The sequence below is a fragment of the Bipolaris victoriae genome (genome assembly GCF_000527765.1).
Source record: "Bipolaris victoriae FI3 unplaced genomic scaffold scaffold_7, whole genome shotgun sequence".
Lineage (NCBI taxonomy): Eukaryota > Fungi > Ascomycota > Dothideomycetes > Pleosporales > Pleosporaceae > Bipolaris > Bipolaris victoriae.
In genome coordinates, this window is record NW_014575385.1 from 204,078 (window position 1) to 223,433 (window position 19,356).

At 53.3% G+C, this 19,356-nt stretch overlaps 10 protein-coding genes across 10 annotated transcripts; 4 read left to right on the forward strand and 6 right to left on the reverse strand.

Moving 5' to 3' along the window:
• Nucleotides 1-1,517: 1,517 nt before the first annotated feature.
• On the reverse strand, nucleotides 1,518-2,061 carry COCVIDRAFT_22799 (hypothetical protein; the record flags this gene model as incomplete). Its single annotated transcript, XM_014705600.1, has 2 exons — nucleotides 1,518-1,944; nucleotides 2,000-2,061. 2 exons carry the CDS (start codon nucleotides 2,059-2,061, stop codon nucleotides 1,518-1,520), a joined length of 489 nt encoding a protein of 162 aa, XP_014561086.1.
• Nucleotides 2,062-2,150: 89 nt separating this feature from the next.
• COCVIDRAFT_87191 (hypothetical protein) lies at nucleotides 2,151-2,402 on the reverse strand (the record flags this gene model as incomplete). Its single annotated transcript, XM_014705668.1, has 1 exon — nucleotides 2,151-2,402. A coding segment is annotated over one exon (252 nt), but the record flags the coding sequence as incomplete, so codon positions are not given.
• A 603-nt stretch (nucleotides 2,403-3,005) lies between these two features.
• Nucleotides 3,006-3,758, forward strand: COCVIDRAFT_12227 (hypothetical protein; the record flags this gene model as incomplete). The annotated part of the gene is made up of 1 exon (XM_014705578.1): nucleotides 3,006-3,758. One exon carries the CDS (start codon nucleotides 3,006-3,008, stop codon nucleotides 3,756-3,758), a length of 753 nt encoding a protein of 250 aa, XP_014561064.1.
• Nucleotides 3,759-4,363: 605 nt separating this feature from the next.
• COCVIDRAFT_87307 (hypothetical protein) lies at nucleotides 4,364-4,960 on the forward strand (the record flags this gene model as incomplete). Its single annotated transcript, XM_014705669.1, has 1 exon — nucleotides 4,364-4,960. One exon carries the CDS (start codon nucleotides 4,364-4,366, stop codon nucleotides 4,958-4,960), a length of 597 nt encoding a protein of 198 aa, XP_014561155.1.
• An 811-nt stretch (nucleotides 4,961-5,771) lies between these two features.
• COCVIDRAFT_87168 (polysaccharide lyase family 4 protein) lies at nucleotides 5,772-7,480 on the reverse strand (the record flags this gene model as incomplete). The annotated part of the gene is made up of 2 exons (XM_014705670.1): nucleotides 5,772-6,833; nucleotides 6,926-7,480. The coding sequence occupies 2 exons, from the start codon at nucleotides 7,478-7,480 to the stop codon at nucleotides 5,772-5,774; spliced, it is 1,617 nt and encodes a 538-aa protein (XP_014561156.1).
• A 1,181-nt stretch (nucleotides 7,481-8,661) lies between these two features.
• Nucleotides 8,662-9,699, reverse strand: COCVIDRAFT_87507 (hypothetical protein; the record flags this gene model as incomplete). The annotated part of the gene is made up of 2 exons (XM_014705671.1): nucleotides 8,662-9,227; nucleotides 9,297-9,699. 2 exons carry the CDS (start codon nucleotides 9,697-9,699, stop codon nucleotides 8,662-8,664), a joined length of 969 nt encoding a protein of 322 aa, XP_014561157.1.
• A 1,760-nt stretch (nucleotides 9,700-11,459) lies between these two features.
• Nucleotides 11,460-11,987, reverse strand: COCVIDRAFT_49533 (hypothetical protein; the record flags this gene model as incomplete). The annotated part of the gene is made up of 1 exon (XM_014705672.1): nucleotides 11,460-11,987. A coding segment is annotated over one exon (528 nt), but the record flags the coding sequence as incomplete, so codon positions are not given.
• Nucleotides 11,988-12,439: 452 nt separating this feature from the next.
• Nucleotides 12,440-12,908, forward strand: COCVIDRAFT_33856 (hypothetical protein; the record flags this gene model as incomplete). The annotated part of the gene is made up of 2 exons (XM_014705673.1): nucleotides 12,440-12,586; nucleotides 12,681-12,908. 2 exons carry the CDS (start codon nucleotides 12,440-12,442, stop codon nucleotides 12,906-12,908), a joined length of 375 nt encoding a protein of 124 aa, XP_014561159.1.
• Nucleotides 12,909-13,752: 844 nt separating this feature from the next.
• Nucleotides 13,753-16,814, reverse strand: COCVIDRAFT_87207 (glycosyltransferase family 39 protein; the record flags this gene model as incomplete). The annotated part of the gene is made up of 4 exons (XM_014705674.1): nucleotides 13,753-14,334; nucleotides 14,383-16,142; nucleotides 16,193-16,482; nucleotides 16,540-16,814. The coding sequence occupies 4 exons, from the start codon at nucleotides 16,812-16,814 to the stop codon at nucleotides 13,753-13,755; spliced, it is 2,907 nt and encodes a 968-aa protein (XP_014561160.1).
• An 819-nt stretch (nucleotides 16,815-17,633) lies between these two features.
• COCVIDRAFT_87422 (hypothetical protein) lies at nucleotides 17,634-19,258 on the forward strand (the record flags this gene model as incomplete). The annotated part of the gene is made up of 2 exons (XM_014705675.1): nucleotides 17,634-18,894; nucleotides 18,957-19,258. The coding sequence occupies 2 exons, from the start codon at nucleotides 17,634-17,636 to the stop codon at nucleotides 19,256-19,258; spliced, it is 1,563 nt and encodes a 520-aa protein (XP_014561161.1).
• Between the last annotated feature and the right edge of the window lie 98 nt (nucleotides 19,259-19,356).

Below are 19,356 nucleotides of genomic sequence, written 5' to 3' on the forward strand. Positions count from 1 at the left end.
AAACTTGGGCTGTCGGGCACTGTGACATTCACTGGCTTGACGCACTAGGTGTGGCTGACTAGGCTTGGCTGGGTCGAGGTAGCATTTGTCGACTAATCAAAGGACCGAAGGAATTCGGAGGACATGAATCAGGGTAGTGAGTATCATTCTGGGTGGGAACGAGTGGAGACGGGGACATAGTGGGGCGATCTGATGATGTAGTTTAAATCGTGGTGATGCGCGCGCGCGCGTGTGTGTGTGTGTGTGTGTGGGTGGGTGGGTGGGTGGGTGTAAGTAACGCGGGAAGGAGGGCCGGTAATACTTGCCCTCCCCTAGTGCGCGGGTTGCAGTTGCTGTTGTTGTTGCTGTTGAACATACCGCCTTATGAGCGGGGCCCATGCCTGTATACCCAGGGGGGCGCAAAAAGGATTGCATCGTGGTTTGGAGGATGCGATGGCTTGCGGACAGATCTAGATGAGATCTGACATGCCCCCACGCTAGTCCAGGTGCCGCCGGGTACGAAGGCCGACACCAGTGTATACCCCAGAACCACAATAAGTGCAACGCCCCAGACGACCCTTGACAGGGTGACACTGGCCCGGAACAATGTTCCGCTGCTCTGGTAGTGGTCGGCCCCAGAAGGATGGGATTCAGTTGCACAACTTCCAAGCATTCTACGTTGCGTCATCCCCTCCGTCGTACTCGATCGCCCGTCACCGCCTAATTGCAGACCTGTTCAACAGAACACAAAGCCAATGGTCCCCAATATTGTGCGGGCCGCACTCGTGTGCTCAGGGTCCGTGTCGCGTGGCCCATTCCTAGGTACCCAGCCGGCAGATGCAGTGCCAGTTGCTGGGTGGTATTGCGAAACACGCGTTCAGGCAGAGTGATTGCCAACCTGGCAACGCCAGTAGTTTTGGGCAAGAAGTGTATAGTGTTCCCAAGAATTTTCATATATGGTGTGGTGTAAAGGCTACACATGACAGACATATGTGTAAGCCAGGTACATCCTGAAGGACTATCTAACTAGGTACAATGTCCTGGCATGCAGAAGGGCAACATGGGGCCTATTCATGCTCGCTATAAGGTATACGCAGTACCGAGTCTTTGCCCTTGACGAGCCGAAGAATGAGGTATTATATGCGCTTTGTTGCGCAGTAAAGGTGGTAATGAAACCTGTAGTGCATACTACACTATCGATGATGCATTCGTTCCATGGAGCGTAAGACGCTCGTACGTACATTAGAGGTGTTGAAGAAATCCCGAAAGCGGTAGTTCGGGGTCGATCATGGGTGTTCGGAGCGGTCGCGTGCCAGACGTCTGAGGTGGAGACCATTGCGGTTGGTCTTGACGAGGCGTATCGAGGCAGTTTGTGGGACGTGTGGTCTGGGGCAGGCGCAAGGTGATGGGGGGCGGAGCCGTATTACTGGTGACAGAGGTCCAGGTGGGAGATGGGAGGGGCCGAGTGAGTGTGTGAGTGAGTGAGTGAGTTGTCGACGTTGCCCAGGGTGGATGTGAGTTGAGGACACATGTGCTGGTTAAACCCTGTGAGAAGGGCGAGTGCTGAGATGCCCGAGATATATCTTTTGGTCCTCGTCGTCATCCATGAGCAGGTCATCGCCAGGATAATCGTTGACATCGTCCTCGAGCATCTGAAAAGTCTCTGCATAGGCACGCGATGGGACAGACTCGGGCGAGACGAGAAGGGAGGCGACGTCCATCTTGATTGATCTCGGGTACAAGTGTTCGTTGGGGTCTTGGACGAACCAGCCAACGCTCTGGCTATGGTCGGCCAACTTGACTTGAGGCATGTCGAGAGGAGCGAATCTCTCGGCTAGGATCTTGCGCAACACGCGCTCAACCTGCTCGTCTGTAGGGCCATGGGCGAGCTGCTTCTGCTCCAGTCGGAGTATACGCTCGTTCATCTTCCGGAAGCACAGCTCTGTTCTTCGCATGAACTCATGGCTGTGGTAGTTAGTATGATTGTCCAACGATCGGGGGCACTGCAGATTACACATACTACCATGATGCGATTCGTTCGAAGGACTGGTTGATCATTTGCAACTGGTAGGAGAAAGACATGGTGAGCTATGAGAACGAGGTGAGAGAGAAGGCTAGCTATGTAGCAAGTGAGACGCTTTGAAAGGAATGGATTTACAGCAAGATGGTAATTAGACTTGAAAAGGTAGTGGTGATGGGGTGGAGGGCGCTAGGGGAAGGGGGGGGGGCAATCGGTCAGACAGGTGGGATGTGTGATATATACGACGAGGGTGGGAGACGGGTGTTCCTTGAAAGGCGGCTCGTGTGGCACATAATGAGCCTGGCCTTGGGCATGCAGTAGAGTGGGTAGGGCGCGGCAGGGTCCACTGCTGGCGGGATGGCTTGAGGGTTTGGTTTGGTTGGTCAGGAGGGGGTGGAGGAGTCGGGGCCAATGAGGGACAGGCTTGTGGGCAAGCAGAGGATGACCTGAGGTGAGGGGGGGGGTTGTTTGATGGGTGGATATGCTGAAGGAGTGTAAGTAGGTAGTGCTAGCGGGCGAAAGGTGCCGGCGGAGATCAGTGGGCAGCTGAAGGTGGACCGGCTGTCAGGCGGAAGAGCCGTATACGACGGGCCAGGACAGAGACAGAGCGGTTGTCGCGTGGGATGGGGGTGAATGCAGGGGCGTGGCCAGGGCGGGCAGGGCGTCGACGGGATCGACGATGAGGTATGGACCAGGAGGAGTGGACGGAGGAGGATAGCCACGACGACCGGTATCAGCGACAAAGAGGGACAGCAGCTCGTGGCCACCTCACCGCTGGCAGAGGGCAGTGGACCAATCTGGGTCATGACTTGAAGCCATCCATGGGGCAGGGCTCGCGCTTCCGTGTGCCTTGGCTAGCGACTCCCCGCCGCCGTGGCCGTCGCGGTGACCTGACCACTGCCAGAGCTAAGCGCGCATGAATTCGCCGAATAGCCTCAAGGCGCCCCAGGGAGATGCGAGCAAGGCTGTCTGGCGGCGATTGATTGATGAAAGCCCATCCCATCCCATGGCAACGGCGTTTCCCGACCAGGCCTCGTCGAGCATGAGCAATGAGCATGAGCAGGAGACGAGTCGACGCGCTAGGCCCAAAGCGGGTGCAGCAACAGGATGCGTCTCGGCAGCACTTCCTATTGCCCGTTACTCGCCCCCCCAACTCATCGGTACACGTCCTGCACGCGAGGCGGCCAGACGGCTTCAAACACCTGTTCTCCGCCCTTGGGTCCCCTACGCCTGCTGCCGCTACTTTCTTGTCCATGCCGAGTCAGCCAACCACGCCTACTGCTACACACTACCACCCGACTATTACATGCTACTGTGCTTGACAAAAAGCTTTTCACAAATGCCCATCCCCAATCCCCATGTCGCCCAGCAAACGCCACACTGCTGTGCCTCGACGTCTACTCTACTTACACTACTAGTCTACTTCTTTCATCGCCACACACACACCCATCTCGCTTCTCGTCAATCGACCGTCACCAGATACATTGGACAAATCATCGTCACCAGCCCCTCCTCTCCACCTGCAGTCAGCCGCGCCGGTCGACTGCCGTGCCATGCCATGTCTCGTCTCATACGGGCGTCCGATGGCACCAAATCACCATCCATTTCTCCATCTGGTAATCATTGCCTGTTGCGCCTTCCGGGCGAACAGGATCACGCCCAATCCAGCCTAGCCTGCACACCCACATCCCTAACCCGCGCGACCGACCACACCCCACAGCTCGCGAAAACTCCTATCGGCCTCTGGTCCCATCGGTGATCTAAGCACCTGCACTCCCAAAACATTCTAGAAACCACCCTCAGCCCTCGTCTAGCACGGCCTGCTCTTGATACCCTCCACTCATCCACCCACGATGCTCCTCCTCCTCACATGCTCCTTCGACTAGTACATGTCCGAGCCTCTTTATCCACCGACACTTACTTGCAACACTTCCTGCATGGCTTCATACCGCGACTTTCCGCGGCTTCCGATTCCCCAGTACCACCAAAAACCGGTCCCATCTTTTGCTCTCCCCCCCCCCTCTCGCTCTCTCGACAGCCTCCTTTCTCGCCCAGCATCCACGTACGCCAACCACCATTGCCAGCACCTCGCCGTAGCCGCCCACCAACAGCACGCACTTTCGCATGCATACGTGACCCCTGCTGACATAATGCACAGCATTGCGTGGCGCAGCTGGACTTGTCTCAATACCATGCTCCGACATGACGCAATATCCAAGCCAGCTTATCGACCCGTTTGCTTACAAAACTAGGTCTGTGTCCTCTCTCAACTGGTATATTGATGCTGCAAGTCATGCACCCTGACTCCCACAATGGCCCAAATCCCAGTCTGTGCACTTTCATGGCGTACCCCGGTATAGGCTAATGCAGTTGCCCGAAGTTAGACTTCTCACTTTGCAATTTAATTTACCTCTGTATGCTGTCGCATCTTCAGCTGCCTTCCCGTCGATCTGTCTACAGCGTATTGAATGGGGCAAAGGTTACCAAGGGTCGCAAAAGCTATACTTTATTGCTACCAAGGGGACCTCCCCAGATCTTCAGCTTGTCGAGTGCCCCATGTTTCCTTGGTGGATTAACAGCTTGAGGCGTCATCCTCTGTGCACATGGTCAGGCAGCACCTGGGATTACTACCACAAGTCGGATGACCACTTCGCTTCCCCGACCGGAATCCAATATATTTTGATTTCGCATCTTGCCATTTCACGCCGAGAAAAATTCCCCAAGGCCTCGTATTCCTCACGAGCCCTTTGCAAATCCTGGTTAGGCTTGATACGGTTTACCTCGGTTTATTGCCTGGTGTCGTGCAGGAGAGATCCGGGGAAGCGTCTGTTGCCAACGACTGCGCCACTATCAATGCCCAAACTGCCGCGACAAACACGCCTGGCCACCACCATGCTATTCCCGAAAGAACGTCGGGAGTATGATCCCGCACTACTTCCTCCTCCTGCACGGACGTGGTGAAGTTTCCATCAAAGTCCCTGCACCTTAACCGGCGGCCGATACAGGGATGTTGAATCCTGCCCATGCCCTGTCTCTAATATGTACAAAGTCCATGTTTGCCTATCAAAATTGATCCCCGAAGGATCAACACCATGGGCCTGATTTCATTACTGACTCGTACGTCTCAGCTGATAGGGTAAAGTACAGACCTGCCACTTTGACAACTTGGGTTACCTGAACGTCGCTTTTGCAGCCTAGTGTCTGAGTGAGTAAGAGAACAAAAAACATACGATAGTACTTAAACTTTAACATCGGTGAAATCAAGAGCGGGTTCTCTTACCTTGTCTAAAAATATAACTCAAGTGCCGAGTATTTATCAGTACATGTGCTTGCACAACCACTTATACTCCTTACATATTACATGATCTCGGGCACAGATGTTTCCAACATCTCCATCCAACCCCCCAATTATGCACCTTTTCTCCTATGGGAAAAGAGAACTCGGCGCACATACTGCAAGCCCCAAGGCCCGGGCTCATGCTGACTACCGACTTGCGTCTGACTTGCAGCTCCCATCACTAGACGCATCGCGAGCTGACCGAGAAAGACAAGAAAAAAAAATCGCTCATAGCCCTTCTCTGAAACACGGTGTGAGCAAAAGCACAGATTACAGACAGAACTCTTTTGTCACAGAAAGCGAAAAAGGCTTTTCGGCCGTAGCAGTTGGTCATCGGTGTGTATGTGTGTTTCCCCTTCTCAAAACCATGGATATTAAACTACATACTACTATCAAAAAACCACCGCTTATCTTCTCCCCAACCCCTTGGCTTTCTTACTCCAACAACTCTATCGCATCAAGAATGACATTAGGAGCCAAGAAGCCCGTCCCAGACTCACCGCTCACACAGGCGATGCGAATAGTATTTGCGCCCTCGACGAGGGTACCGGCAGGGATAGCGTAATTGTAGACCTCGCCGAACCCACGGTAGGCGCCTCGCGTGAAGCCGCGCGAGGCAATCTTTGTCGGGGCAGCGGGCACGGGGGCACTGAAACTAGTGTTTACCGTGACGGCGGGACGGCAGCCCGCAAACGCGAGGGTAGTGCCTACGCGCAGGGTGAGTGACGTGCTGTTTTTCTGCTTCGCGGTGAAGGCAATGGTGAGGGGGTTGAGGTCTTTGACGAGGGCCATGGGCACGCTGTCGAGCGCGCTCGTGCCGACGGTGTACGTGAGGGGCCCCCAGGACGCCATGCGCGAATCAGACGGGTGCATGCGGAGTTGCTTGTCTGCGTTGCGGAAGCCTTTGGGTTGGCCGTCCCACTCACCGATGCGCCACAGCGAGGTTTTGGGCTCCGTGTCGGCGGCGATGTTGGCTGTTGTCGTGCGCCCTGCTGCTACGGTTACGCTCGTGGCTTTTACTTTGAATTCGCCTTGGTACAGGACCTGCGTGTATGTCCCCGGTTTCATGGCGGGCGAAGTGAAAGTTCCAGACGAGGAAGAGGCGTACGCCCAGTATTGTGCTGCGTCGTTGTACCAGTGGAGCACTGCTTGCGCGCTTGAACTCACGCCTGTTGCTTTTCCTGTCACAGTGCCTCGGGCTGAAGGGGGGACATAGTTTGGTATCGAGAGATCCTTGAAGAATGTCGTGTCCATGCTTGACCCGCCCTTGGGGATGCTCGACCGGCTGAAGGAAAGCGCATACGGACCCTTCATCCCCATGCGATACTTTTCCAACTGAACATGATTGCTGTTCATGTAGAACGTCAGAGAATTCGACGCACCGCCGTTGTTAGTATTGATATCGCGATGGAACGGTCCACCAGCTGATGTCTCATACGAGTACGAATCCATTAGCAAACAAGCGTGAATCGCATTTGTATCGCGGTACACACAGTGCTGGAATCCTGTCAGCCCACCTTCATTCTCCCCCCCCCCCCCAAACCAAAAACAGAGGGGTTTTTTTTTAAAAGAAAGTAAAATAAACTTACCACAGCATCATCAATAAATCTCTCACTCGAATAAAACTTACTCCTCGTCTCTCCCCCAACAACAAAAACATCGGACCCCTCGACCGTCGCCGTCGAATTCGCCGTCGTAGACACAACCCCAAACGGATAACTCAGCGGCAACTTTCCACTATCGATCCTCGCTATAAACCTCAACTCGCCAATCGTCGGTTCCTCGGTGATATCCGTAGCCATGTAGATGGTCGATTCGCCGGCTTTGACAACCATGTACTGTGTGAGCGTAGGCGTCGTACAGGTGATCTTGATGTACTGGGTGCCGATGGTGGTATAGGTGACAGTGGCGGAGCCGAGGCCCATTTCAATGTGTGAGCCTTTGTCGGGCCATTGGAGTTCTTCGCCCGCGTACTTGAGGGATGTGATGTCGCAGTTTAGGGTGTTGACTGTGAAGAGGAAAGGGGAGGAGGAGGAAGGGGCGCCCGAGTCGATGGTGATGCTGTTTTTTCCTTTGGTGACGCCGAAGGCGGCGAGGGTTGTGGTGGTGCTGGCGAGGGTGAGGAGGGCGGTGCGGAGGTACATTGTTTGGTTGTGTGGTAGAACCTCCCGGGGGTTCTAGCGATGAAGGAGAGAAAAAAAATGAATGGATGGATGGAAAGAGTGTGGGAAGAAAAAGAAAGTGTAGAATAGAATATGGACAATGTTTGAAATGAAAGGTTATGGATACAAGACCACTCGACCTGTACTTTACAGATCCCCGATCAAAACAAGAGCAAGGCTGTATGCAATGTACCGAACAAAACAATTTGCAGGGCAACCCTTCCCCCCCATATACAAATGTTTTCCCTGTACCCCCGCACGTGCACGAAACAAATCCTCCACACAGGCACTAGCCTTTCCGTCGTTCAATCTCCCCTCAATTTCCTATCTCAGCAGATATATACCATGACTTGGGAGGGCGGGAGGGAAGACCCCTACCTTCGGTGCTTACGACCAGGGGTGGAACGTGCCAGCCAACCGAGATGAACGACTTTTCGAAATCTCTCTCTTACACAGGCACGTTCCGAGATCTCACCATTTTGTCCGCGTCAACAACACGCTACTAGAGAGGGTTTGACTGGCGCCCTGCGTTTCAGTTTAGGGGTGCGCCTGGTGCTAGAATATGGGGAGACCGCTTCACGCAGGACGTTGAATTGATGGGTTGCAATGTCATATTTTCTTTTGCTCGTGCCAAATAGCCGGAACTTTGTGATGCTCACTCCCCCCCCCCCTAGATAACAAAACATGTCATATCGATCTTGATGCGCAATAAGCAATGGCGAAGCTTTCGCCTTGCTGCGATTAAGCTTTTCCTTTCAACCAGAAACGGACACAGGCCAAGGACTTTGGGGCCACCGGTTTGGTATAAATGAACGGGCTGATTAGCTTATTATCTGGATATTAGTGGTGGAATATCTGCCTGCGAACAAGGAAGGCAAGTAACAAAGCAGTTAGGGCTGTGAAGATTTTGATTGCTTTGGGGTTAACCGCTGTTCTTTAGCCGCGGCCTTTTATTTCATCAGCATGCGAATAACGACATTTCTCCGCGATGGCTGTCTGTCTGCCGTTAGTTAGTCCGTTTCAGGGTAAGATTGCAAGGGAATTTGGGATAGACAATGTCATGTCACTGTCCTCGTGAAACAACGAATACTTTATTCTTAGCAAGGCAAGAAACGTGGTAGAAAATTGATAGCGCATCGCGTGCAAAAGAGCGCTGCTGCCGTTTAATCCTCGCCTGCAGGACAATCATTCTTGTACAACGGACTGAGCGACACCTGTCGAGACCACAGCGCCCATGGTCTTGCAATTGTCCCGGACATGGCTTCCCAGGCGTCATGACACTCTCTGTCACTCAAGTATTTCAAGTTGCCGCCTTCGGCCTTTGCATGGCCAGACTTGATTTTTCCACCAGCGTCAACATCAACCTTGCCCTCGAGCGCGTATCCAGTGTGCGCATTCTGTATCGTCATGGCCGCCGTTTGCGCCTTTGCAGCCTCCCTTGTGTATATGGCCTGGTATACAGCCTCCTCGATCCCATGCGCGACAGTCACGAATCCATGGCTTTGCATAAGAACGACCGCATGATCCGGTTCCAGTTGAGGCTCCGAAGACGCACCGCCTAGCTGCGATGGTAGCGCCGAACGAACCTTGGAATAGATGAAGCCGGTTGAAGTAGCAGGTTTGAATGTCGCAGCAAGAGAAGCACCCAGCGTAGTGTTGCTCACAAGCAGACTATGTTTTGAGCCCGACGGATAGCTACTCGAGGCGTCCCACACAGGAACCTTTGATCCTGTTTGTTACCAGAATCAGCATTCTGACAGTCCATGAGTCTTTCTCTTAAAGAAGGAGCAAAGTTTACCCAAGAAACCAGCCATGTGAATCGTATTCTTCAATGGTACCCCGCTGATGCAATAAGGAAGCACATCGCCCGCGTGGCTATGGACTACACTGTTGATGGCTGGGAATCGCTTGTAAATCTCACTATGAATGTATCGCTCCAGATACCCGGGCTTTGCATCTTTCTCGACCGCTTCAGCGCTGTCAACGTGGTACTCGACTAGATCTTCTGGCGTGCTAATCAGCGCCGGTGGCATGTTGCATGGCATCCAGAATGTCGCTGGGTTATCCGGAGAGCGCACAGAAATGTGCCCGTATGCATCGACAAGGCCATGGTGGTCGAGGATGTGGCTTGCTGTGACTAGCCCTCTGAAGAGATCTTCAAGGCCAACCTTTTCGCGTTTTGGGTAGTATCCAGCTGACATTTTCGGCGAGTTGCAGGTGGAGTCGTCGACATGATGAGCAGCGGGGGTCATGGCATGTCTTTGGTTTTGCAATGCCTGTTTGCGATGCCCGATGACGTATGTTCCCCACGTCCTAGGGTGGTGAGGGAAACGACTGGATGGGATGTAATCGGGCGGGGGTGGAAGCTTGCTGGACCCTGAGCAACGACATACGATCACATCCTTGACTTGGCAATTTACTCACCTGCAGGAACGCCCAAACTGCAATGCCCAAGTAACAGGTCCTGTCGGCTTTCGTCATTATTGCGTCTGCCGAGAACGAGCAGCATCTTCCTTTCCCATCTACAGATAATGCTACATGTAGCCCGTGCATGGAATAGTCCAACTGCACCATACGCATGGCTGGGGATAGGGCTGCAATTAAAGTTACTTTTCTGGGAACGAACAGCAGGCATCTTCTAGTTCTAGTTACGTTGAACAAATTGCTTTCTGTGACTGAGTCAGAACCATTCTACTAGACCTCGTTGCCCCTTTCAGACAGGCTCCTCAGACTTACAGTGTCTCGTCTTGAGCAGTTTATTCGGATACCATGTCCTTTTCGAACAGTTGCGTCAATGGCAAACAATCAATAGAACACCTGTTAATGTCTCTCGGACTCACGGTCAGTATGAGCAAATTGGCATGGCATATCAAGCCCAAGAGTTACTACCACTGTCGAGGGAAGTAGCCCCCAGTAATGGCAGTTCAGATGATCTTCATATTAGACAACTGGTCTCTTATAAGAAGATAGTAGCACAGATATATAGTGTAAGCACATGCCCTATTCAAGCTCAAGGCAAGCTCAGCAACAAAAGAGATGATACCGAAGGCGCTTGGTAAGCAGTGTTCAGATGTATGATAACTTCCAGAGCGCAAAAGTTGGATGCGCAATTGTGGAGACTATCCATTGACACCTGGGTATCATATCGAGCCTAAGTGTGCAATTGTCAGGATATTGTTCAAGAGTGGAAAGGAAGTGGAGACAGTCAGATTCGTTTCGTTGTTGGCGTACAAACCCATGAAGGACTCTTTGTTTTGTTTTCTTGCGTGTGTCATACTAGTGAGCAGAAAGTTTTCCTGCTAGTACCTTGTGAAGTAGCAAAACTACTGTACATTAACATCACGTTCATCCATACAAGTTGTTACCGTCGACACCTATGCGTCCTGCCCAGTCTTCCCCAACATACTATCATCTTACCACTGATGTTTCTTTAGACCGTCGAGTAGAGCTCATCAAGGTTCAGTCTCGTACGGGAGCTGTAGGGGGGGGTATCAAACAAACAGATGACCTGAAGCGGGCGCTTGAGGGCTTGCGTCGAGTGGATGATTGCGTAGTATCGTTTTCATGGTCGGCGACAGACCGTGATACCTAGTGGTATTGCAGCGTACAGTCCGGCTGTAGCTCGACCACTGTTGGCGCAGTTGTAGTTCTGCCGGTCTCGGCTGCAAGCAGCAACTTCCGGGAGGAACCGTCAGCCGCATGATCCATTGGCAGCCACCACCTTGCGCAGATTATTTTCTTTTTCCCGCAGGCGACCTGGCTCCTGGTTCCTGGTGCGTGGGAATGGTCTTGGCGGTCTGCACGACTCCAATCTCTAGCCTTTAGCTCCCACCATCTTTCCAACATGCGCCGTCTTCCACCCTCTTGACATCTCCAGGTGCCCGGCAAGACTGCTCTTGGACGCTCTCATCTTTCTTCTGCAGCGCCATCATCATCAGCCCATGTCTACGTCAACATCACCCTCGCCCTCGCCGTCGTTGGTGGCATCTATGAATTCGCTCTCTCCACTCTCTCCACTCGTCTCTTCGCTATCGCTGTCCTCGTCAACGATCTTGCCCTCGACTTCACATTTCCTTGCAAAGCAGCACCCTTCCTTCTCGTTCTTTGCACCAATACCTATGCCGACGTACATTCCCTGTTTGACTTCTTCGATGATCTTGTCAATGTCGACGGTGCATCCACTGTCGTTGTCGTAGATTATCTTCTTAGCGCGGCTGTTGGCTGCCGACTTAGTCGAGTGCACGGAGATGATGTGCGTGCTGCCAATGTTGGCCTCGAGACTTTGGGCAGTCGGGTAGCAAGTGTCGGTAACAATGTAGATGATGTGGGGGCCAGATGGCGAGTTTGTCATTCTGGTGGGCGCCCTGGTGGACAGCGGGGGCGGTATCTCGATGCTTTGTTGAATGTACGAGTCGCCAATGTTGTGGGTATGGGGCGTGGGCGTTGGACCGTCTTTGGCGTCGATGCAGTGTGGACAGTAGTGGCTGCTGGCCTCGGACGCTGTGCTGGACGTCTGGCGTGCGTTGGGCGCCATGACTGCTGCTGACTGATAGCGGTAGGGTGGGGGTGGACAGTGGGATGACCAGGTCGAGGATGGGAGTAAAGTAAATGGGGACTGGAGCAAAGCAAATAAAAAATGAGGATCAAAAGAAGGTTGCTAGGATAATAAGAAAAGATATGTGCAAGAGAAGCCCCTGCTCGAGTGCAGCCGCTGGAGGGCAGCAAAAGCGAGGGTGCCGGTGTGTCGGTTGGGCAATTGCAAAATTCACGATGCTGTGCACATGGGATTTTGCACAAACCGGGGAGGGGTTTTAGAAATCGTCGATGCGCGGCTAGACCGCATTGTTTAATTTATAGTCTGGCGCAGTTTCCTGCGTGTGGCTTTGAGCTCGACTCCGCGGAGGATTGGCAGTTGATGGAGGAAAAAAAGAGAGTAGGACGATGGTGAAGGAAGCAGAGAGAAGGGGAGAGCAGAGGCTGGACGATTGTGCATTTCTAAGCTCACCTGTTCTGCCCTCGTCGTGGTGGTGGTGCGACTCTCCGTGTGGCTATTCTCGCGAGGATCCTCAGCTCGACGACTGCGCGCATGTCTTTTGTCGCCACCGAGCGACCCAAGTCCATCAATCGTATCCGAAGCATGGCCATTGGGTGGAACGTTCGAGATTTTTCTTTTCTTCTCCAGTCTCTTTTGGCAATCTTTTCTTTCGCGCCGATTACACGGCCAGGTTTGCGCGGCCCGGGCGCGTGGGAGGTGGTGCTGAGCATTGCGTGTGCAATGGCAGGCGGTGGCGGCGGTGCTACTCCCTGCTCCCCCGACCGACTCCGCCGTTGCCACCAAGGGAGTGGAAAGAGAGAGGTGCGGAATGCAGGGGAGTGGAGTGGACAAGGCATGGCATGGAGCAGGACGTAAAGAACAAAACTCGTGAACGGCCTTTTTCCTTGTTTTGCACCGTCTGCACAGCAGCGATCGACTAGGATCTAGATTGGAGATCGCCTCCTGCCCTTCCGATCCCCCCGCCGTCCTCGTCCCTCCGCTCGACCCGTTGCCCTGAGCCCGACTGTTCTGGCCCATCAAAGAGCCCCGTGGTGTGGTTCTAACCACGGCGGACGACACAAGCCTCATCCACGCACTGCTTGGCCCGGGTCTGATTGGTGCGGGGCGTGTGGCGTCGACGAAGAGGTGAAGCCGTGTGCTGGTGGCGTATCTCGTGTCTGCCAGGCCAGAGACGCAATCGGACCCTGCATCGTTGCCCAACGCCCATGTCCCAGTGCACACAGCATATCATTGCGGCCCGGCTGCTGTGGATACGTACGTGGCGCCAACTTGGCCATGCGACTGACAGAAAATGCTCCGTCAAGTCAATCCGGCTGTTCCTTCCGATGCATGTCTGTCCATGGCCGCCGTCCTGGTCCGCAAACCTAATAGCCATCCTCATCTTGTACGCTTATCAACAGTCATGTGGACACTCCGCCCCTACCTACTTACCTGCGCCACACTTTTAGCATCCATCATCACAGCACCCCTTCTCCCGGCCAACATGCACCTTGTCAAAAACACATTATAGATAATCATACAGATGAAACCTACTCCACTCTGCCGTTATACTTATGCCCCCGTGTGCCATACAGACCCTAGTGCCGCCCGCCCCACACTCTGCTAATACATGTCCCTCCCTATAGTAAAAGAAAAAAAAAGAAAGAGGGAGGTACAACTGACTGCCATACAGGCGCCATGCCAACAAGAATAAACCTTCTTACTCCGTGTCTTGCGTCGCTGTCTTGGCCTCACTGGCAGGCTGGGCCTCCTCTTGACGTTCCAAAATGCTCTTCTCTTTTTCTTGGTCCTCAGCCACCTCCACAGTCGGCGGTACCTCACTAGCCTCAACTGCCGCACCTTGCTCCCGCGTTTCTGGATTTTGGCCCTCGACATCAGGGTGAGGAGGCGCAACACCATGTTCCTCAGCCTCATCGTGCGACTCGACTAGCTCATCAAAAACCTCGTTGCCTTCGTCATCAACAAGGCGCGTCCGCGTCTCATAGCGCGTCTTGAAGCTAACCTTGCCCTTGAGCGCTTCAACCTCTGCATCGTTAAGGACCCGGCCCTTTTCGTCGCGATACTCGACACGCTCTTCCTTCGCAATAACAGGCATGTCCTGACGAACTTCCTGGGGTGCGGCCGAAACAGCCGCTTCATCGACGACGCCTTCCTGCTTTACCAACTCCGGCTGCTGTTTTGGCTGTTCAGGCTGGACATTGAGCACAGGGGGTGCAGCCGGCGCTGATGATGGCACAGATGCTGATGATGCCAGAGGTTCACTCTGGCTGTATGCTTCATACTGTAAATTGTCAGATTGAACTCATCATACCATGTCCAATTAGCTTACCGAAGTGAGGAAGTTGTTGCACTCCCAGTCCCAGCTGTTGAAAAGCTTGACACTGTTGCATGCATCCTTAGTCCATGGGTTGCCGTATGCAAGCGGCGAGAAAACCGTGAAGACCATAATGGCAACCGCCAGGAAACCGACAGCTACTGCTTGGCCAATAGCAGGATATTCCCTGAGTCCAAACACGCTGAACCGGTAGCTTACAAAATCAAAGATCTGGCAAAGCGCAAGAATGGCAAAGTATAGAGCCGGAAGGTAGTGATGCAAGAACAATTGACGCGCCATTAGGTAGAAAGGGAAGTAGTGGAACGCCCATCCTAGGATGCTCATGCCAACTTCATAATCGAAACGCTTGAATACGACATTGTTGTAGTCACGGTAGCCACGCTGCCATCGGAGAATGGCAATGCCCTTGATAGCAACGTAGAGAGCAATCAGCGCTGTGGAGCTCCACCAGATGACAGGATTTCCGATCAGGTAGATCTGGCGGTGGTGTTTGCCCCAGAAGTTGATACCTCGGCGGAGGATAGGCCATGAGGGAGGACGAGAATCCCAGGCGTGCGACTCTGTCAGACCGGCGTTCGTCTTCCACATGACCTTCTGCAACTCCCAGAACTTCCCAAAGAAGCCAGGGTTGCGGTAGTTGACCTTCTCCACTTCCCCATCCACCATTAGTGGATGCACGTTGCCCTCAATGTACCATATGCTGTTGGGCAGGGTGCCTTGCTTGGCACACGTAACCTCTTGTTGCTCGAAGCCCCACTCGGGAAGTTTCACCTTGTGAGAAAATAGTGCGCAGCCAGTCATCACATGGATCAACCTGAACTTGGACTGGATGGTACGAAGGCGCTTCTTAGCCTCAGCTCCATCCGACTTGCTCGGAATAATCTCAACGCGGAAGAGATCGTTGGCGTCGCCCTCAAAACCCTGATAGCCATACGCCGAGACTTCATTCTGCCAGTCTGCTTCGGTAACAGGTGGGCGAACATCGTGAGAGTGGAGACGTCGGTCGGTAGTGATGTGGTAGAGACGAATGATGGCGCCGTTTTCAATATGAAAGGGGCCTACGCCGTCCCAGGCTTTCGGGCTAGTCAAGTTAGGACCAGTGTAGTCTTCGGGCATAATTGGCAGGGTTTGGTTCTCCAAGATCCAGATGTTGTTCTCATCCTTGTGAGGATATAGAGTGATCTGCTGTTGCTTGCTTCCGGTAGGGTACATGTGGCTGTGAGAATGAAGATATCCGCCCTGCGTGTTCCAATGGCGCAGTGAGACGCGGCTTCCGTACGCAACATCTGCCGGTACATCTTGCATGCCCTTGGAGTTTAAAGTTGCCTGGAACTCAGAAGACATGAACCCATCACCCTCGCCAGGATTAACAAGGCAGAGGAAGTGGATTCCAAACATGGCCATGTAGAAGGAGACGGGAATGATAACCAAGCAAAAGAGGCGTGCAAAGAAGTGCTTGAACCACAGCCTCGGTGTTACGTTCTTGTGGTCTCCAAGCAGAACCCATAGTTGTACAAGTGTCAGACTGCCGACCCAAGCGATGGTGAACAGGCCGACCCACTTGACACTGACAGTCGCACCAAGTCCTAGACCAGTAGCAGCCAACCAGAACCACCACAATGGCTTGAAGGCCTTGGGGGGTCCCTGTTCGTGTTGGTTCATGAAGCAGGTCCATGCGAGCGCGGTAAGGGCGGTGAAGATGATGAGCGGAGAGTCGAGCAAGATGAGGCGAGACTGGGTGACGAGAGCGTTATCTTGAAAAGGTCAGTATCAGGTGCAACAGCGGCTACAATTAGCGTCTTACCGAAAATGACAAGACCTGCACCCAACGCTGCTGTGGTGGTGCGACATCCAGCAGCCTTTAGGGTCAGGAACATGGTCGGAATGGTCAAGACACCGCAGATGGCGGGCAACAGACGCATAGTGACATAGGGAACATTTGGCTCAAGGTAGTCCTTGCCAATGTCCTTGAAGTCAAAGTTTCCGTCAAATCCGCCCAACCATCCAGCAAGTGTAATGAGGAGCTTCGCAAGCGGCGGGTGGACATCCATGAAGAACCTGCCCTTGATGTATTTCGAGGCGAATCCACCGAAGCTACAATGACCCTGTCAGTCCGCATTCACAAAAGCCATATCAACAAGAATGACTTACTGGACCTCGTCAAAGACAACACTGGTCGGCTGCTGGATCCTGAAGAGCCTTACAGCAGTTGCAATGGCGATCAGTACGGCTAGCAACGACCAGTCAGAGCCCGGGAGGCTGAAGATGTCATTGTCCTTGACACCCTCGGAGGCGTAACTTCGAACTTTCTGCTGCGACTGCTGCTTTCTGCCGTTCCGCGATCGTGATCGTGACTTTGATCTATTGGAACGGCGCGATGAGGGCTTCTCGCCTAGGTAGGCATTGGATGCCGAGAGGCTCGCCATGGCGGCGGCGTACTGAGTAGATGTTGCGTGGCCCGACTAAGGTGGGAGGTAATGATGAGGGTCGGGGGAACCTTGCAGCGCTTCTGCTGTAGCGTAGGCAATGGGCACTCGGGCCTCTTAGTCGGAAAAGGAAGAATTAATGAAAGTGAGAAGGAGGTCCCATCAATGTGAAGAGTGAAGGGTGGGGGCCGCAATTGTAGTTGCGGCGATACGAGCCAGGGGGAAAGAGGGTTCCCGCGAGGAGTAGTGCTGCGTACCAATTGACCCTTGTTGCAAGCTGTTCCTTACTACGCGGCCTTGCCGAACTGGGAAACGAAGTGCTGAATATAGATCAGGGTACTTGGTCGACTGGTATTCACCATGTCATCTAGTAGATTCGAGAGAACAAGTCGTCCTAAAATTAGACCCTCGACTCGGTCCTGCACCGAGAGTTTTGACAGCCGTCGATAAGCCGAGACGCGTCTACTTAGCATTTCACCGACTGCCTCAGCCTTGCCAGTGTCGATGTGGCTGGAGTGTGGCTAAAGTGAGGCTAAGATCCGGATTGGAACAACTAAATGATCCGACCAGGAGCCTACCATGCATGCCATCCTGGAACTTTGCGACGCTGCCGCATCGCGAACCTGCACCACTGCTACTCGAACCCCCCGCAGTATCCATACGCGTCGCGTGCAAATAGTGGCACGTGAGTAATCGCGATTTGTTCTTTTGCTGGCGCCGACCTACGTACAACGCGATTCGCCATTATTCTACCACGACCTCTCTCTTGCGACTTATCAACATCGCTCGCAGCCAAGTTCCCGACCAACACACACCGTCATGGCCAACCCCAACGGTGATGCCGCTCCAGCCGGCGTCGTCGAGCTCGACGTGAAGCCCCCCTCGAACATGGTCATTCCCCCGCCCGGCGTACGCGAGGCCGTGGCAAAGACTGCTGATTTCATTTCCCGTCGAGGCGAACAACACCTTGTAGGAATGAAGCAGCGTCTCACCGCCGACCCCTCCACGAAGACCAATTTTGGCTTCGTCTTGGAAGACGATCCGTACAACGCATATTTCTTGTGGTATTTGCAGCAACTGAGGGAGGGTCATGGGCGCTCCTCGGACAAAAACTCCAAGCAAGCCGTGGATAACAAGCCCAAGGGCCCCCCCGAACCGCCCAAGTTCCGCTTTTCGGCCCGCATGCCTAACATCAACGCCAAAGATCTGGAAGTGCTAAAACTTACTGCTCTGTACACGGCGCGCGTTGGTGAGAATTGGCTAAAGGATCTGCGCAACCGTGAGTTGGGCAACTATCAGTTTGACTTTCTCAGAGCCAATCACAGCTATTTCCAGTTTTTCCGGTCGCTCGTCGAACAATACAAGATCCTGCTTGAAGAAGAGGCGACGGTCGAGGCACGTATCCAGGAACTTCAGCACAACATCAAAAACCGGTTTCACGTGTTGGACCGCGCAAAGGGTCGCGCTGAGTATGTCAAATATGTGAATGCGCAAAAGGAGAAAGAAGAGAAGAAGGTAGAAGCCGAGAAGCAGGAGTATGCGACCATTGACTGGCATGACTTCAGCGTCATTGCGACAGTCATTTTTGATGAAGCTGATGATGCTGCGGATCTCCCTCCACCTGCTCAGCTGAATGATCTACAGTCCCAGTCTCTTGAACAAAAGGCCGCCGTTTCATTATCTACACGTCGTCTGGAGGAGGCCATGCCCGACGATGTCACATACTATAATGTCACTCAGCAGCAGGTACCACCGTCTCCAATGCAACCAAATTACGCCCCAACTGCACCACCCGTGCATTCGCCGTACGGTGCATCGCCATACGCGCCTCCTCCTATGCCCGATTACCGAACACCAGCGCAGATATCACGCGAAGAGGAGCAGGCACGATTGGCCAAGGAACGCCAGGCAGAAAGCGAGCAGCGCGCACGCGCACAGGCTGCTGCCAGAGGAGCGCCTGGTCGCATCGTCACAGACTACGTCCCCCGCGTTGCCACAAAGAAGGCAAACGTACCAATGGCCGTGTGCCCTAACTGCAAGCAGCAAATTCCTTCCAACGAGATGGACGAGCATATTCGAAGTAAGCAGATTTCTGAACGTTTTACATACTTAGGAATACCATATGCTAACGCTCTGTCGCAGTTGAATTGCTCGATCCGCGCTGGAAAGAACAACGTGACAAAGCCGAAGCTCGATACTCGACGACGATCAACACCGCCGACGTTGCAAACAATCTCAAGCGCTTCGCTAGTCAGCGTGAAGACATATACGACGGTGCCACTGGCCAATCAATATCCGCCGAAGAAGAGGCTCGGAGGAAGAAGGCTGCAATGTCATATGATGGACAGCCAGATCCTGCAAAGGATGCTGCCCGCTTATCGCAGATGCAGAGCATGAACGTCCAAGAGCAGCTTCGAAGGATACAGGAAAAGCATCGCCAGTAGAGTGCATGTGTTTGTAGGTCTTTCTTTTCCTTTCCCGGATACCACTGTCATTCTATAAATCGATTCATTTGCATTGAGTGGCGTTTGGGAAGTACGGG